The sequence below is a fragment of the Vitis vinifera genome, chromosome 14, assembly GCF_030704535.1.
Source record: "Vitis vinifera cultivar Pinot Noir 40024 chromosome 14, ASM3070453v1".
Classification (NCBI taxonomy): Eukaryota; Viridiplantae; Streptophyta; class Magnoliopsida; order Vitales; family Vitaceae; genus Vitis; species Vitis vinifera.
This window is the reverse complement of record NC_081818.1, coordinates 8,080,922-8,099,355: the sequence shown is the minus strand read 5'-3', so window position 1 is coordinate 8,099,355 and position 18,434 is coordinate 8,080,922. Positions and strand designations below refer to the sequence as shown.

At 32.3% G+C, this 18,434-nt stretch overlaps 1 protein-coding gene across 1 annotated transcript; it reads left to right on the top strand.

Annotated features, from left to right (window-relative positions):
• The first annotated feature begins 2,932 nt into the window (after nucleotides 1–2,932).
• Nucleotides 2,933–7,913, top strand: LOC104881484 (protein ACCELERATED CELL DEATH 6). Its single transcript, XM_010661855.3, has 5 exons — nucleotides 2,933–3,243; nucleotides 3,834–4,480; nucleotides 4,927–5,046; nucleotides 6,463–6,995; nucleotides 7,193–7,913. Exons 1-5 carry the CDS (start codon nucleotides 3,071–3,073, stop codon nucleotides 7,832–7,834), a joined length of 2,115 nt encoding a protein of 704 aa, XP_010660157.1. The 5' UTR covers nucleotides 2,933–3,070; the 3' UTR covers nucleotides 7,835–7,913.
• The last annotated feature ends 10,521 nt before the right edge of the window (nucleotides 7,914–18,434 follow it).

Sequence of the window (18,434 nt, the reverse complement as noted above, 5' to 3'; positions counted from 1 at the left end):
CTCGTTAATGGTTTCTATGTTTTTAGTTAACTTAAAACGCCTTGAAATCACCTGGGCCAACACTTGGTAAGGCAAATGATCTCCGTCCATTGAGATGCACTAGTTTACCTCTTGCGAGCCTTTGGGAGGTAGTTTGAAGGTAGGATTTTCTAGAATAGCCAACACTTGGTAAGCTTTTGGACTCTAAGGAGACATCCATTAGTTATCTCTTACGAGCTTGTGAAGGGAAATCCAAGGTTAAGGATCACCTTGAATGGAAAATGCTAGGTGAGAGGCACGAGTCATTGCAAGATGCATCAGTGAGAGGAATTTAGTGTTTGAACCCATTAAGGGGAAGCATCTATACCACACCGGTTCGGGAAATAACTATATGTTAAATCCCCAATGCGAGGAAAAGATTCAAGTGACCGGAACTCCCTTTTTGTATAAGGAATCTGAGTCTAGTGATTTGAAACTCCAAGAAACACTTTTCTTTGTAATTAAAATCAATTACTATTTTTGGTTAGCTTAAAACTAACCTTTTCAAACATCTTTATGTTTTCTTTTAGAGCTAACCTTGAAATGAAAAAGCACCAATTCAGCTTTGAATTAATATCAATTGTGAAGTGAAAACTCATCGCAGTGAACGACCCTAGAGCCACTATACTATGCTAGCTGAGACTATCCTAATACATGGTGTAATAGGTTATAAATTTTGTTGATTACTCCCTTCTGAGGACCGTAATCAAGGAACACCAGCTGAGCACAAATCAAATGGCACCATTGTCAGGAACCATTGAGAGGACATGAATCAGCTGATACACCAATTGGGAACGAATCAAAATGGCGTCGTTGCCGGGGATGGTGCCACTTTACAGTGATATCACCTTTCTAGAATACTTGTGATCTTCATCACAAGTTTGGTGACTTTTCCTTTTTTTTTACTAACTCTTTTTATTTGTTTTTTTTTCTTTCTTTGTTCATATTTTAGTATACCTTTTTATTTAGTTTTTAGTTTACCTTAATTTTTTTTTTTATTAGAATTGTTTTTCTTTTGTTTTCTTTTACTTTCTCTGTTTTTAATTCTGTACATGTCATGTTGAAAACAAAATAGCAGAGGAAGCCATGAACTTCATGAGTTATGTGACTTTGACTAATTTAGAGGTGTGGAAAGTAGTAACTAAAAAATGTAAAAGAGAATTAATAAAATGGGCAAAATGGTATAGAGGATGGACTAGTATATCTGGTATTTATATCTAATAAAGGTAGGTGGTGGAAATTGGCATAAACCTAGAGAATTGTACTGTTGCTAAATTAAAACTTTTAAAACTCATGTTAAAAGAAATGGAAATAAAAATATTTTATCATAGGATTGATGAGTATATAACTCAACAAAAATGTGATGCGGTAGATGATAGGCAACACGGCTTGATTGATGTCTCTAGGAAAAGTACTTATTGATCAAATTTTCTAAAATAGTGAATAACAAAATTTCCTTGAAAAAAATTTATAGAAAATACTCCTCAATTTTTTTGGAAAGTATTTTCAAAAATAGTTTGGAAGCTTTTGAGATAAAAATAATTCTAAAATATAATTTTCATAAAGTTAAACATAATAATAGTATTTATTTCTATTTCTACTTATTTCGATATTCAAAATTAGCGATTCAAAGCTATGGTAAATAATTTCTTGCTTCTAGAACATTGTTATAGGATAATCAACGTTTTTATGAGCAATTTTTACAATAAAAATTTAATCATTACAAATAGAAAACCATTGAAAACTAATAAAAATCTAATAACCAAATAGAAGATATTACTCAAATCACAGACACTTGATCCAAGCTGGCAACCTTCTTTTGGTTAGGTTGGTGGGTTGGTCCACCAAGGGACCATTAGAGGTCAGGTCAATACAACTTCATGCTTGGACCGGGTAAACAGGCCAGCAAACCAGTCCGCAGCCCACGTGTTTGATTCTTAGAAATTTTGAAGGAATATACCAGACAAGACAAGGAAACACAAACAAAAATAAAGGAAGATAAAAAATTAATTGAAAGTTAATAAATTATTAATAATATTTTTTCAAATTCATTTTTCTCATTTTTTTTTCTTTTTTACACAAATGTAAAATAATTTGGAAATATATAAAATTTTAATCTATTTTAATTGTATTTATTTTTCTAATTTTTTATAATAATTTTTTTAAACAATTTTTTCCTTCTTTTAATAATTTTTTATAATAATAATAATAATAATAATAATAATAATAATAATAATAATTTTCTTAATATTTGTCCTTTCTTTAATAATTTTTTAGAGTCAGACGTAACATAAGTAAGGTACTTGAAAATGATAAAAAAAAAAAACTAAATATGAGAAAATGATATTTTTGACCCTTTCAAAAATATTCAATAAATACGCTCAACTACTGCCACATATAAATGGGCTCAACGACACCCACATTCAACCGTGAGTACAGTCATTTTTAAAAATAATTTAAAACTTAAAAATGAAGTTAATTAATTTTAAAATTTCCCCAACAAAACTAGTTGAAAATATCCTATAATAATTGTTTGATCAAAGTATTAATGTAGCGAAAAACTTGTTTTATTTATCTTAAAAATAATTAAATTTATTTTAAATTATATATTATTAAACTTTATTAAAATATTATCAATAAAAAATTTTATATGATTTTTATTTTTGCTATCTTATATATTATTTATATTTGACAAAAAAAATCTGTAGTATAAATATTCATTCAAAAATTGATCTCTTCAGAAACTGTTTTTATGAAAGGTTAAAAAAGAAAAATTGAAAATTTATGAGGGTGGGTGGGTGGGATTATTTTTGAAAGTTTAGAGCAGGTGAAGAGTGGAGGCTAATATTTGCAAAAAGGCTAGACTCCAGAGACTACACATGGATTACTGAATTGCATGATGAGTAAGCTTTGACTGCTATGACTTGGGAGGCGGCGAACTTTTGGATTAAAGATGGGAAAATGAGAGGAAAGAAGAAAAGGGAAGAAAAGTTTTGTTTTCTGGAAGAGAAGATGGCCTGCAGAGAAATTGCGCGGTGGACTTGGCCTTAGGATGTTTGGTATATATAGTGGAGAAGATGCATGGGAGGAGAGAAGAGAAGCCTCTTCATTCATCCTTTCGAAAAAGGAAGAAGAGAGTATTTCCAGTGAGATTGGCCAATCCAACAGTGAGTCAGCGCCAGATCGTCCCTGGAATTTGAGATTTTGGGTGATTAACTTGGTGAGGTAGGATCATTTTTCCCGGACATAAAGCTACTTTCCATTTCTGTAATCACATTATAATATAACCGAATGTATGAATGTTCATATATTTGTTGGTTGGCAGTAGAACGAGTTATCATTATTGAGTTCTTTGATGGTATGAATGTTATTGCAGATGAGATATTTTGAGTTTATAGGGATAATCAAACCTATGGTCCTATACCAGCAATCAATAGTAATATGATTTGGTTTTTCATGAATTTGACAGGTTACTTTACAACCACTGATTGAGCCAATAGGGCATTTCTCTTGATTGAGTTATGTTGTTATTTGATTGTCCAAGATTGATTCCACTGCTTTAAAGATTGTGGTTTCCATTATAGTGTCTAGCATGTGTGAATCCTCTTCCCCTCCTCTTCCTCTTCCTCTTTGACCATTTCGAACACGATCACATTGTCCAAAAAAATGCTTGTGCATTCTCCAAAAACATTTTCTCCTCCTTTCATATCAAAGAGTGAATTAGAAAACTTTTGTCTTGGTTTAAAACTAGATTTTTTACTACACTAAGACTGTCACATATATTTTTTAAGTCTTGCTTCATTAATGTGTACCAGAAGGAGGAACCTTGCTGGCCTAGCCATGGACTGTTTAGCTTACGAAGCTGCACGGCTTGGGAAGATAGATTTCCTGAAGAATGGGTTTAACATCTCTGAAGTTCTCTACCAAAAAACAATCCAGCAGAAAGACAATCTTCTTCACATTGCCACGAATTTCGGGCAGGTGGAGTTTGCCAGAGAGGCCATACGCTTGAATCCAGAGCTTTTAAGTGAAGCTAACATGAAAGGTGACACTCCATTGCATACTGCATCGAGGACAGGCTGTCCACGCATGGTTGAACTATTTATTAGCTGCTCCGAAGCACTATGTGATGACATTGAAAATGCACCACGGAATTTGCTGAGAATGGTGAATCAGGAAGGTGATACAGCACTTCATGTGGCAGTGAGAAATGGTCATCTTGATACAGCACTTCATGCGGCAGTGAAATATGATCATCTTGATGTGGTGAAATTATTGGTGAAGGCGGATATTGAATTGCTGCATATGGATAATAAGGCTAATGAGTCCCCGCTTTACTTGGCTGTAGAAAGAGGACTTTTCGACTTTACAAAATATATGTTAAATAAATGTCCAAAATGTTCTCATAGGGGCACCAAAGGCTTGACAGCTTTGCATGCGGCCGTGGTTCGAACCCATCAAGGTAATGTTTTCGCCATAGTTTTTCATGGATACATGTACTCATAAGTAGTATTACATTTTTTAATTCGATCTAGACTTTTTTTCAGGAATAGGTTGTAGCAATACAACTTAATTATTATAATAGTTCATACTATAATTTATAGTATCCTAGTTTATCTTTAAGAGTAGTCTGCAAATTAGGGGGAAACAAACATGATGGCTTTAAACCACAACCTCCTGTCAAATCAAGTTCTAATATCACGTTGAACTACCAATTTTCCTAAAAATTTAAGCTTGCAAGATTTGAATTCAATATGCATATCATGCTCCTTAAAAGAGTTTCATCCATCCTTTTGTTTCTTCTGATCTTCTTTTACTTTCTAATCCAATCAATGAATGCTTGAGTATCCCTTCTCTCTAATATTGTTTAGTGGGACATTGCAGTTGCTAACTTATTATGTCTTGCAGGCCATGTACATGAAAGTGTTGTTCTTGAATTGTTATCCTTAGCAAGACTGCGATGGTTTGTTTATGACAATTTTTTCAAGCTTCTAAATCGCCTCCGTGGATCTGTCTCACATCAAACTGGTAAATATATTCCTCCTTTTAGAATAGGCCAATTTCCTCGTATATGTTCATAATGCATCCATCATGTGCTGCACAAGAGAACAAATAGAGATTTGTTCTCATTAGGAAAGCAAAACAGTAATACTGATTTTCGAAAACATGTTTTATCATAAACTAAAAATGCATACAGACAGATTTGAATCCATAACCTCAAGAAATCAATGTTTTGACCATATGAAAATCAACTGGAGAGTCGACTAATTGTTTAATAGGATGGGCTTCTGTTTGAAGAGCAATTGAATGTTGAGGATCTTTGTGCATACTTGTTAACTGTTTCAAAAATAGAAAACATGTTTGACAACAATAATAATAATAATAATTTTGGGTATGAAAAATATAATGTTTGAATATCTTTTAATTATTTTCACTTTCATACATGTGGTTTTATCTCATAAACTATGAGAAAGAAGTTACCAACAAAAATAAAACTATATGTAAATATCCCTGCATCGGGATGCTTAACAAATATTGTAGAAGAAATTATGCATAAAAAAAATGGAGAAATCTTTGTTACACCATTATCCAACATGTCTGAGATATACAAAGCAAAGAATACATAAATCTATAGACTTAGAGAGTGTTTGTTTTTTTAGTTTTTTGCTAAAAGCAATTTGCTTTCAAACTTTAGGTTGTTTATTATTATTTTTTTTATGATTTATTATAAACTTTTTACTAAATAGAAAAAGTAATATGTTGATTTTTCTTTACTTTTTAATGGTTAATAAAAATAAATAACTTAATATTTAACACTATTAAACATTAAAGTTCTATTTAGAATTAAGTAAAAAAAAAAAAAACACTGAGTTTAGCCTCCTAAGTACTTTTTGGCAAGGCTAGTAGAACATTCGAGCCCCATTAACTGATTCCTAACAGACGCCGAACAAATCTACATAGAGTGCATGGCCTCCCTATACGTATGACAGATAGTCACCAGAATTGTATTCATTAGTTCCAAGCAAGCATAATAATAGAGTCATTAGAACTTTTGTTTTATAAAATATCATCAGAAAATAGTTTTCAATAGTTCTTATAAACTATTTTTAGAATTGTTTTTGAAGAATACTTACCCAAGCCCAAACCTTTACTTCTGCTTCTCTAATGGATAGGTGGAGAGCTTAACTGAACTAGAAAAGTAGTAAGACCAGGGAAAGAAAATCACACAATTGCTTTTACAATATATGCCACACTGGCTAGTAGCTACCCTCTTTACAATTGATGGGAAAATTCATTGCATAATGCCTGATCCTTCTCATGGGGAAGTAATCCCGAGGCGTTATCTGATATTAAAATAAAAAGAACGTAATATATTTTCTAAAAGTACTCTGGACGAAAAAGTCTGTTTTAATTATATTTCTTCTTCTTGGTCTAAATTGCTAGATGACATTATTGCAATACTACTGGACAAAAAGAAAGATATGGTCACAGAAACAGACATATTTACGTGGACTCCCCTTCATTATGCTGCACAATTGGGACATCTTGAAGCGACTAGGAAATTGCTGGAATGTGATAAATCAGTTGCTTACTTGTGGGATAAAGAAGATAGTTCTGCTCTTCACATAGCAGCTAAAAAAGGCTACCCTGAAATAATAGAAGAGATCATCAAACGCTGTCCATGTGCATATAATTGGGTTGACAATAAAGGTCGGACCATTCTTCACGTTGCAGCCCAATGTGGGAAGTCTATAGTGGTGAAGTATATTCTAAAAGAACCAAGATGGGAAAGCCTAATAAATGAGTCAGATAATCAAGGCAACACGGCTTTGCATCTAGCTGCTATCTACGGACAGTACAACAGCGTCCGGATTTTGGCTGGCGATCGTAGAGTGGATAAGAAGGCAACAAACAAGAAATATTTGAAGGCTACCGACATTGTCCAATCAAATATGGATCTGGGAGATATCAAAAAGGTATGTGCATAGAAAGCCGATGATTTTAGATTATGCATTGGTTCCACTGCTTTATTTCTCTTTACATATGTGAAACTTGAAAAAAAAAAAAAAAAAGACAAGAAATATGTTGCCTTAATTGAATTTTCTGGTCATATATGTGCCTTGGTAGCTAAAAACAACATTTTATTCTAAGTTCTTTAAAAAAAACTTTCCAGTTTTTTATCATGAGGAAGTTGGAGAATGGCGGTGCTCAACAAAGTCTCGAGCGGCTGATTGTTAGAGAGAACACAGACAGTACAATCAATGACAATGAAGGACCGAATGAAGGCATAAATGAGTTAGAGCTTAGAGAGGACAGAGAGAGAACATCACTTCATGCAAGTGAATCGCTTTGTGACAGTAATAATGAAGTTGTAAAGAAGAAAGAGATCACATTGAAGTATTTGAAGGATGTATCAAACACCCATCTACTGGTGGCAACCCTCATAGCAACAGTAACTTTTGCAGCTGGTTTCTCTCTTCCTGGTGGGTACAATGAAGATAAGCCAAACAAGGGTAAATCAGTTTTATCAACAAAGGCAGTTTTCAAAGTCTTTGTGATAACAGATGCTATGGCTTTCTATTGCTCAACTGCAGCTGTGTTTCTCCACTTTTTTGCTTCACTGGAACAAAACTATCATTTGCTTCGTCGTTTCACAAGATTTTCCGCCCTACTCACTTACATCTCTCTACTGGGAATGGTGATAGCATTTACTTCAGGCATTTATGTGGTGCTACCTGATTCCTCCCCGACTTCAACAACTTTAATTGTGTTTGGGTGTTTATTCTTGAGTTTTTACATCTTTGGGATTCTGTAGAACCATAGAATAGAATGTGATATCAATTGTATATTCTTAATTTCTCAATGAAGTTATAGACAATATATACATTAGTTCATGTATAGATGGAATACTCTCTTAGTAAGGAACGCCTGTATTTAACTCTAAAATCTCTGCGTTTTCACTCTTGTTCCTTATGTTATACAATTGCTGGAAACCATTTACTAATAGAAGGTTTTTGGTGATTCCTTCGAATACTTCTAGGTTTGATAGTGTGATCCACGACAAGATATGGTGGTAGGATTATATCTATTAATATATAATGTAAACTTGTATGTTATCACTGCCTCAAACAAACTTATATGAGAATGTTCAATACTTCTATGCTCTGAATTTAATGAGTTTTAGACAATTTGTAGATGAAACAATAATAATTTTTTTGATGTTGTAAATAAAGACAATAAATAGAAGAGAGGAAAATTAGATAAGTGAACTCTATAGTTATAAATTTCCACTAATCTTAACCTTATTTGTAGGGTTACAATCATAATTACTAGAATAAATACTTTTTAGTAATTGTGAAGGCTAAATAGATATCCGAAAGGTTTATTACAAAAAATGGTGACATCCACAAATTGACAATGAATTTAGAACTCACCCACTGCCAATGCATGTTCACTGTATTTTTGGGTTGGAATTGCACGTCCCTTATTCAAAATAGGTAGGGGGATTCAAACTTAGCTTTGCCACAAGTATCCTTGCATTCCTTTGAGTTTTAAATGGCCCACCATGTTTTTGGGTTTGAAATTTGTGTCTCCTATTTGAAATAGGTAGCGGGATCAAACTTAGCCTCTGTCACAAGTATCCTTGCATTCCTTTTAGTTTTAACTAGCCAAAAACCATTTCGAATTTAGGATGTCAATTTCAAACTCAACATTTTTCTTTCCCTAGTTTGCTTCAAATGCACATAACTTCCTCATTTCAACTCTAATTTGTGCATCATTTGAAGCATTGGACTTTTGACTTCCCAAGCTTCAAAACAATATCTAGCTTCCCAAAATTGACCTCAAAAAGTGTTCTAAACTTTATCTCAAAGTCAAAGTGTATGTTAGTGCCAAATTTTGAGTTCCAAATTTTCATGTGAACTTGATTTACATTTGCTTCAAACCTCCTCCATTATGGTTGCTTGCCCTCTATCTCAATTCATAACATCTACTACTGCTATTTCATGCCTATGGCTTGCTCCTTACACCTTTCCTTGGACTTTTCATGGTTCGCAAGTCTCGAATCTCTTAGTTATAGTTTAGCCCCTTCTACTTTCTTGGTTGATAATGACTTTTGCACTTATCCATTTTTTTCATCCCTTAAACTTAGAATTAGGCTCAAAATAAAAGTTAGATCCATAACTATGATAATAGCATTAAATTAAGTTAAGTTGGATGATTTGAACTTTTTATATTACATAAATTCTATATCATATATGTGCCATTGAAGCTCATATTTTGGCTTCAATCAAGTAACTTACAATGAAGAAAAAAGAAATGAGAGAATCCTTAGTTTTATATCAAAGAAAAAAGAGATGAGAAAAGAAGGAACGATGGATCGAGAAGGAAGATATGTCTCCCATTTTCCTTACATAGAAAATTTTCAAGGGCCTTGTGAATCAATCTTCCTATACACATGTGAACTGCTCAACTTTCTCCTAAAAAGTCTTTTGTAGCCACATGAAAAGATCTGAGCTTTTGGATGAAGTCTTCTATATCGATGTGAAGAAATCTTAGCTTTTATTTGAAGAGTCATATCTTTCTTGTAAGCATGTGGAGTCTTCTGCTTTTGTTTGGAGAATATGAATGTGGCCATATGAAGAGTCCCATTTTTTTTTTTTATGTATGACATGTGACCTTATTGTAGACATGTAATGTCCAAAGAATCTTAATAGGGCCATGTATTAGACTCTTATTATCTGAAGGCATGTTAACTTACTATAGTCCTGTGGGGACTTTAAATAATTTGACTTTTGTCTTGGAGATAATTGGTAGAGGAATGTTCTAACTTTGCTTCAACTTTTAAATTGACATCTCCATCTTCATCTTGAGAGAGGATGAAGAGGTTGTCTTTACGAAGCTTCTAATACTCCTTTATGGTCTTAGTTACAACAAATTCAACTTGAATTTGTTGTTTATTAAGAACAAACTAGGGCATATTTTATAATATGGAAGCCATCTAAGGATGGTCTCGAAAATATTTTTGAAAAAAGAAGATTAAAGAATCATTTTTCAAGTCATCCCACCACTTAGTTTTAAAAGTCTTTTCTAAAGAGGAAAAGATTGTTGAAGCATATTTTCAATGATGATATAGTCCCACTAGATTATCCAAGCTAGTGCAAACTCACTGAAGAAAAACAAAAGCTAAGGAAAAACTAACCATTTCTTAGGGAAAACAAAGATTTTTGAAAATTTGCAAAATCCTAAAGAAAAGGTTTTGAGAGGATCTTAATGGTTCGACCAAAATAATTCCACACACTTTGAAACCATAATGGAAAGGAAAGCTTATACTTTGACTAAAAATAGAATATCCATGAATGACAGAAAATCTTATTTTTAATGAGGAAATCGTTGAACAATGGCCTATCATAATCCTAGTAATTGAAGAATCTTGGTTTAGAAGGTTTGAAAATTTCCCTCAAATGGTTAGGATTACCTTCCCACTACTCAACTATGAGAACCTTAGAGATGTGACATGTGGAGTATGCAAACTCCAAGTTACTAAACTTACCCTGAATTATGCTTAATCTTAACAAATCCAATATGCATAAGGATGATTCATAAAATCCTCTTGTTTTTAAAAGATTACCAAAAGGATAATAAAAATTATCATAAAAAGTTTTCTTGGTAATTTGTCTTAGGTCTTCACTAAAAAACCTCTCTCAATAATCATAATAGGTTGATTGAGATTCTTTTTCTAGTATTAGGGAATTTTGGAATTTGGTGTGGGACTGACTACCTCCACAATTTGTTTTCTTAAATCAAAACTTAAAGCTACTTCCTTTTAGGAGAAAGAAGTATGAGTTACTTGCTTACAGATGTAAGACTTGAGATAATTAGAAAATGGGTAGTCTTAAGGGTTTTTAAGCAATCCAAAGGATAACAATATAAGGATAGAAACTAATTTGAGAGTTTAGTCAAAATAAGGCCAAATGGTGTTGGGATAGAAGAAGCCAGAGAAAGTTATGTCTCAACTTCTTCTTCTTATTCTACCAAAACACTCTATGGGAGTTTTCTAGTGCCACTGAAAGATTCCTGGGAAATCTTAGTCTTTAGGTTCTTATGGTTCCTTAGAAAATTGAGAAGAGGACCTGAAGGGTTGGGTTGCCTTCCTAGGGGCATGATCACGTGAATCCTATAAAAATTCACAAGTGAGAAAATAAGGAACTAAGTTATTTCTTCCTTGATATATTCAATTTGAAAATAAAAAATACTTAAAATCATTTGTCATGCATTTGGAAAATATATAATTAGAAGTAATATTTTTAACATTTTTTTGAAAAATTAATTTTTATTGATTTGCAATTGACACATACTAAAAACTTTTGGTTTAAAAGGTTATCTTGAAATTTTGAAATGCATAAAACAATACTTAAAATTTCTTTTCCAATTGCGTCATAATTGAGTTAGGCTTGATTCCAAATTCCTAAGGTGAACCTTATCAATCTTTCCTTATTACCATCCTTTTGCTTAAGAATCTCACCATAACCTATTTTTTAAAGCATCTATCTCAATAATCTTAAAGACTTCAAGGTAGCTAAGGCTAGGCAAGACAAAGTTTTGGTTCTATTTTTAATAAGCCTAAAAATTTTGATATATTCCTCACCATGGTATTGGATCATTCTTAAGTCTCTTTCTTAATGGTGCACATAATTGACTTATTGTTAGGATAAAGTCCTTAAAAGAAGGAAATGATGTAATAAACATGTCTACATCCACAAATAAAAGATAATCTTTCCACCATATCATAGAGAATATTACAGAGGATAGAACTAAATAAAACTATCGAGTTCCCAAACCATCTCATGTTTCCTCACTCCTTGTATCCATACCCTGAACCACAAGTCTCTTCGCTCCATTGAGTGTCCCCATTCTTCCTCACATCTTGATCCACCTCCTACGGTCTTTACAAGCACATCTCCATCTCATAACTTTTTCCCTTCGTGACCTAGAATATTTATAGAGATATTTCAACTTTCCTTATTCTATAAGGAAATCTAATATATAAAACTATATCAACTTAGAAATATTTTATATAATATTCTTTTCAAAAAGGAATATTTACTAATTAGAAATTTAGGACATTTTCCAAAAATCTCCACCTTAAAGCAAATTCCATTAAGTCAATTTACATCTCTCCATGATACACTAACTCTTTTTATATCACATCAAACGAGGGAGTAATCATTCCACCTGGGCTCTAATACCAATTTGTTGTGCCAACGAAAGCTATAAAGCAATCAAAGTTAGTTCAGGAACACAAAGATAAAATAGTCAACACAACGGTACACGTCAATCATGCTTACATCCACGGATAAGAGAGAATATTTTAGATATAATATAGAGAATAGTATAATACAATTATTGGATCCCAAAACATCTCATGTTTCCCTACTCCTTGTATCCACATCCTAAACCACAATCCCCTTAACTCTATCAAGTATCTCCCATTCTGCCTCATATCTCTATCCATCTCATATAATCTTTACAAACACATTTCCATCTCTTAACTTTTTCCCCTCATAATCTAAAATATTTATAGAGATATTCCAACTTTCCTGATTCTAGAAACCTAGTATTACAATACTATATCAACTTAGAAAATATTCTATACAACATCCTTTTCAAAAAATAATTTTTACTAATTAGGAATTTAGAAGACTTTCCACTCAAAGGTATCATAAATAATTTCTTGCTTCTTGAACATTATTACAAACACATTTTCATCTCATAGCTTTTTCCCTCATAATCTAAAATATTTATAGAGATATTCCAACTTTCATGATTCTAGAAAACTAATATTACAATAATATATCAACTTAGAAAATATTTTATACAATATCCTTTTCAAAAAATAATCCTTACTAATTAGGAATTTAGAAGACTTTCCACTCAAAGCTATCATAAATAATTTCTTGCTTCTTGAACATTGTTACAAGATAATCAACATTTTTGTCAACCAATTTTATAATAAAACTTTAATCGTTAAAAATAGATAACCATTGAAAACTAATAAAAATCTCATATCCTAAGAGAAGATATTACTCATGTCGGACACTTGATCGAAGATTCAAAGATGGCAACCTTCATTTGGTAGGTTGGTCCACCAAGGGCCCATTAATATTATTGGATTGAAAAATGATGTTTTATAAGTTGTTTAGACAGGCTAAGATTTGAAACTTAGACAAAACTAATTAAGCCTAAAACAAAAACAAAAAAAAAACAAAAAAACTTAAGATTGGAATAGAGTACTTATCATATTATATGGCCGAGGTGTGGTAGAGCATATCGTCCTTAAATTAGATCCATCCTCTTCAAGGATCAACCCTTGGTGCAGGAGGAAACTAGCATTACCAAAAAATTAAGTATTGTTGACCCACTTAGATTTATTTTTGCAACCAATTTAAACTATCACAAATTTGTAATACACCTACTCTGTTGCGAATTGAATTGTCAGTCGCTTATATTTAACAAATACCCATTGGCAAAAATATTATTGTGATGGATTTAAACCATCACTCAATTAATATATACTTTTGTCATAAAAGTAATTTACATGTAAAACAAAATGAATTTTCATAAATAATTTTTTCAATGAAACTTACTACTCATAAAAATAGTGTTATTATAGTGGATAATAATACCACACATAATTTATTCCAAAAATAATTATTGTCTTATGAATATGAAATTTTTTCATCATAGTTATATGATAAATATGATCTAGCTAGTGACAAAACAATTTTATGATTTTTTTTTTTAAATTGCATACAATATTTTTAGAGAATATATTGTTTTAATCAAAATAGTTTTAGCATTTTAATATTTTGTAACTATTTTTTTATTGTCCATTTTGAAAAGCAATTAATGAAATATTGTTAATATATATTTTTTAGAAATATTTTCTGAATTTAAATAATTTATTGTTTTATATATAGAGAGAATGAAAATATTTGTTTTATGGATATTCTAACATAAAATATCATTGAGATGAAAATTGATCAAAACTCATGAAAATATAGGAAAAATTCTAAATAAATGACATAAAAAGTAATAATAGATATTTTGAGGTTATTTTATTAAATAAATTGATATATGTATGATGTAATTCAGAATTTAAAAGTATATTTTATGGAGATTTATCTAATTTGAATGTGTTCAATAACATAAAAGAAATAATGATACATGTATAGTATTTTTTATTTTAAAATGTTGATAATTTTATTTATAAATTTATATTTAACTATTATACAAAATACACAAGAATTAAAATTACTTAATTTATAATATATATTTATACATAGATAGTGTTTATAATATAAATATATAAGTATAAGATATTTACATTTATGAATTTTATATATATATATATATACTTTATATTGCAAATAATAAAAATTGGCCTAATGGCACAATAGCTTCAAAAAACTAGCAAAGAGGATAACAAGGTGCATTACATGAATGCAATGAAATATCGAGATTTCATGATGGCCTAAAGTCTTTTATTATGTACATTTCCTAACTAACTTAATCTATTGGTAAAGCAATAGTCTAAATCCATTGGATAGTCTATTGCTAAAAAACTTTTATTGGCGACAGAAAATTCCCATTAATAAACTATCAATAGACTTTTGCCAACACAACTTTCCCCACCTACCATGTATCAAAATTATATCTTGGTAAATATTGATTCCGATAGTGTATATTAGTTAGAAAAAGTAAAATTTCTTGTAGTGTAGTGTCCTACCTTCAGGATTCAACAACCACACCTCATCTATGCGTACGAAGCCTTCTTGTGAAACTTCATAGTGATGGGAAGCATTAATAACTGTCACTTGTAAGTTATTGTAGCTTAAAATAAGGACTATCATTTTTAAGAGTTGAGGATGACAACCTATTTATAAGGTGCACAACTATAAGAAAGACTTTACCTGAAAAGATGTTGTCTAAGTTTGTATGAAAGAGAATTGTTCATTTAGTTTCAACAATATGTCATTATTTTCATTGGACCAGTCTATTTTGTTTAAGATTATTTAGACATGAAACATGTAGTTCTATTCTACCATTTTGATGATGCTCTAGAAATGGATTGGAACTAAATTCTCCTTACCATCATAATAAAATACTTTAATCCTTAGATTAAACTAGTTTTTTTACACTAATTTTTTAATATTATGGAAACAATTTGTTAAAAAACCAGCAAGAAAATGATGTTTCTCAGAGAGCAAGCAATCAATGATCTAATGAGAAAGAAAAGCAAATGACAAAGAGCATAATAGAGGATCTACTTGGTTCAGCTTTCTCAAGCCTACATCCACGGAAGCAATCGAAGAACCACTCCACTAGAGCGAAAAAATTGAAAGAAATTGTTACAACACAACCCGTACTCAGCCCTTTCAACACACTCTACCCACTTTTACAACCCCTTGTTTTTGGCTTAAATCAGAGCACTAGAAAACCTAGTTGTGAAACAGTGTTTTTCTTACACTAGCATCACATTGAATAATAGCTTGTCATAACAGCCTTCCAGCTGGAAATAGAATAAAGAATATTATTCAGAGAGGGCACACACACAGCAAAGCTATCTCACATGCTGGGCTTGTGTATTATATTTTTGTGCCACATCACAACAATCTCCACCTTAGGACCAAAATAAGAAACCAAGCTCAGCTTGGATGATTCTCTTGTGCGTTCATTGTTACTATCACACAGCTCCAACATTTATCAAGTTCAAGCATTGCTTAAACTTGACCTTTAGAATTGGTTTTGTAAGCATATCCGCTGTTGAAATTTTCCTGACATTTACCAATCCTTGTTCCACGGTATCCCTTATAAAGTGGAATCTCACATCTATGTGTTTAGTCCTCTTATCGAAACCTTGGTTCTTTGTCAAACAAATAGCACTTTGGCTATAACAGAAAACCATTACACTTTTCTGATTCATTCCTAATTCATATACTAGACCTTTTAACCACAAAGCTTCTTTAGTGGCTTCTACAGCAGTCGCATACTCAACTTTGGTGGTAGAAAGAGCTACAATATTTTGCAGTGTAGATTTCCAGCTTACTACGCATCCACACCCAGTAAACAAATAACCTGTTATTGATCTTCTCTCATCCAAGTCCTTGGTGTAATCTGAATCCACATAACCTTCAACCAAACCAATTGTTGTCTGCTTTCTTTGGTATATGAGCCCAGAATCTGCAGTACCCTTGAGATACCTCAAAATCCATTTCAAAGCCTCTCAATGATCCCTTCCAGGATTACTCATATAATGGCTAAGCAAACTCACACCATGGGCTATGTCAGGTCTTGTGCAGACCATGGCATACATAATACTTCCTATGCTATTAGCATATGGTACATTAGACATATCCTGCATTTCTTCTATTTTTGGTGACAAATCGTAAGAAAGTTTGAATTGAGCTCCAATTGGTGTATCAATAGCCTTTGCAGCATCCATGTTAAATCTTTTCAATACTCTCTCAATATAATCTCTTTAGGAGATTGTTAGAATACCAGTAGACCTAACCCTGTATAGCTCCATCCCCAAAATCTTCTTGGCACATCCAAAATCCTTCATCTTAAATTCAGATTGTAGTTGCGTCTTCAAATGAGTTATCTCTGTTATTCTCTTGCTCGCCAACAATATATCATCTATATATAATAACAAATAGACATAACTTCCATCTGTTAGCTTTCTCATATATACACAACTATCAAACTTACTCCTTGAGTATCCAATACTAGTCATGAACTTGTCAAAGCGTTTATACCATTACCTTGGGGACTGTTTTAACCCATACAACAATCTCTTAAGCAAACAAACCTGATTTTCCTTTCCCTTAACTATAAAACCCTCCGGTTGCTGCATAAAAATTTCTTCTTCTAATTCTCCATGCAAGAATGTTGTCTTAACATCCATTTGCTCAATTTCAAGATTCCACAATGACACCAAAGCAAGTAATACCCCAATGGAGGTGTGCTTTACTGCAGGTGAGAAAATTTCATTGAAATCCACTCCTCTTTGTGTATAACCTTTGGCAACTAATCTTGCCTTAAATCTTTCAGGTTCTACACCAGGAATTCCCAATTTTTTTCTTAAACACCCACTTGCATCCTACTACTTTACAACCTTTAGGCTTATCAACAAGCAGTCAGGTTCCATTTTGGAACAGTGATTCAAATTCCTCTTGCATAGCATTCATCCACTTTGGAGAATCTTTGCAAGAAACGGTTTCCAAATAATTTTTAGGTTCTGCGCAGCTCAATTCTTTTCCTATGCTCAGAGAGTAAGCTACCATATCATTATAACCAAATCTTTGAAGAGGTCTTATTGATTTCCTTGCTCTATCCCTGGTCAATTGATAATTTTCCAATGGAATGTCATATTGTTGTGGTTCTATTTCGAACTCAGTTGCATCAATTTTATCTTTTAACTCCATTTGAAACTCCAACTTATCCTTGAGTTCTCCATTTTCTTTGTTAGTGGAAGTTTCTCTGTCATCCTTCAAAAATTCACACTCCCTGAAGACCACATCCATGCTTATAAAGCACTTCTTAGTTGTAGGACACCAAAGCTTATTCCCTTTCACTCCATCCAGATAACCAACAAATATACACTTCCTAGCTCGAGGCTCTAGTTTTCCCTCATTTTGGTGAGCATAGGCAATGTATCCAAAAGTCCTCAAGTTACTATAATCACAAAGACTGCTTGACCACATTTCCATAGGAGTTTTAAAACCTATAACCGAGGAAGGACACCTATTCACCAAGTAAGCAATTTTATGAACAACTTCAGCCCAAAACTCTTTCGGAAGTTGCATTTGATAACATGCACCTGACCTTTTCTAAAAGGGTTCTATTCATTCTCTCAGCTAAGCCATTTGGCTAAGGGGTTTTTCTCACTATCTTATGTCGAACTATGCCATGAATTTTGCAATAATCATCAAACTTTTCATTGCAATATTCAAGTCCATTATCTGTTCTAAGACAATTAATTCTTTTACTGGTTTGATTCTCAATCAGATTTTTCCAGGTCTTAAACCTATCCAATGCCTCATTCTTGTGTTTCAACAAATACACCCGTACTCTTCGTGAACAATCATCAATTATGGTAAGAATGTACCTGTTGCCGCCACGAGAAATCACTAGTGCAGGTCCCCATAAATCTCAATGTACATAATCCAGAGTTTCTTTGGTTATATGGATTGCATGACTGAACTTCACCCTGCTAGCTTTTCCATAAATGCAATGTTCACCAAATTCCAAATCCCCAATCTTGTCCTTGCCCAAAAGCCCTTGCTTAACAATTTCCTGTAACCTTCTCTGACTGATATATCCCAATTTGAGATGCCATAGCTTAGTGTTTTCTG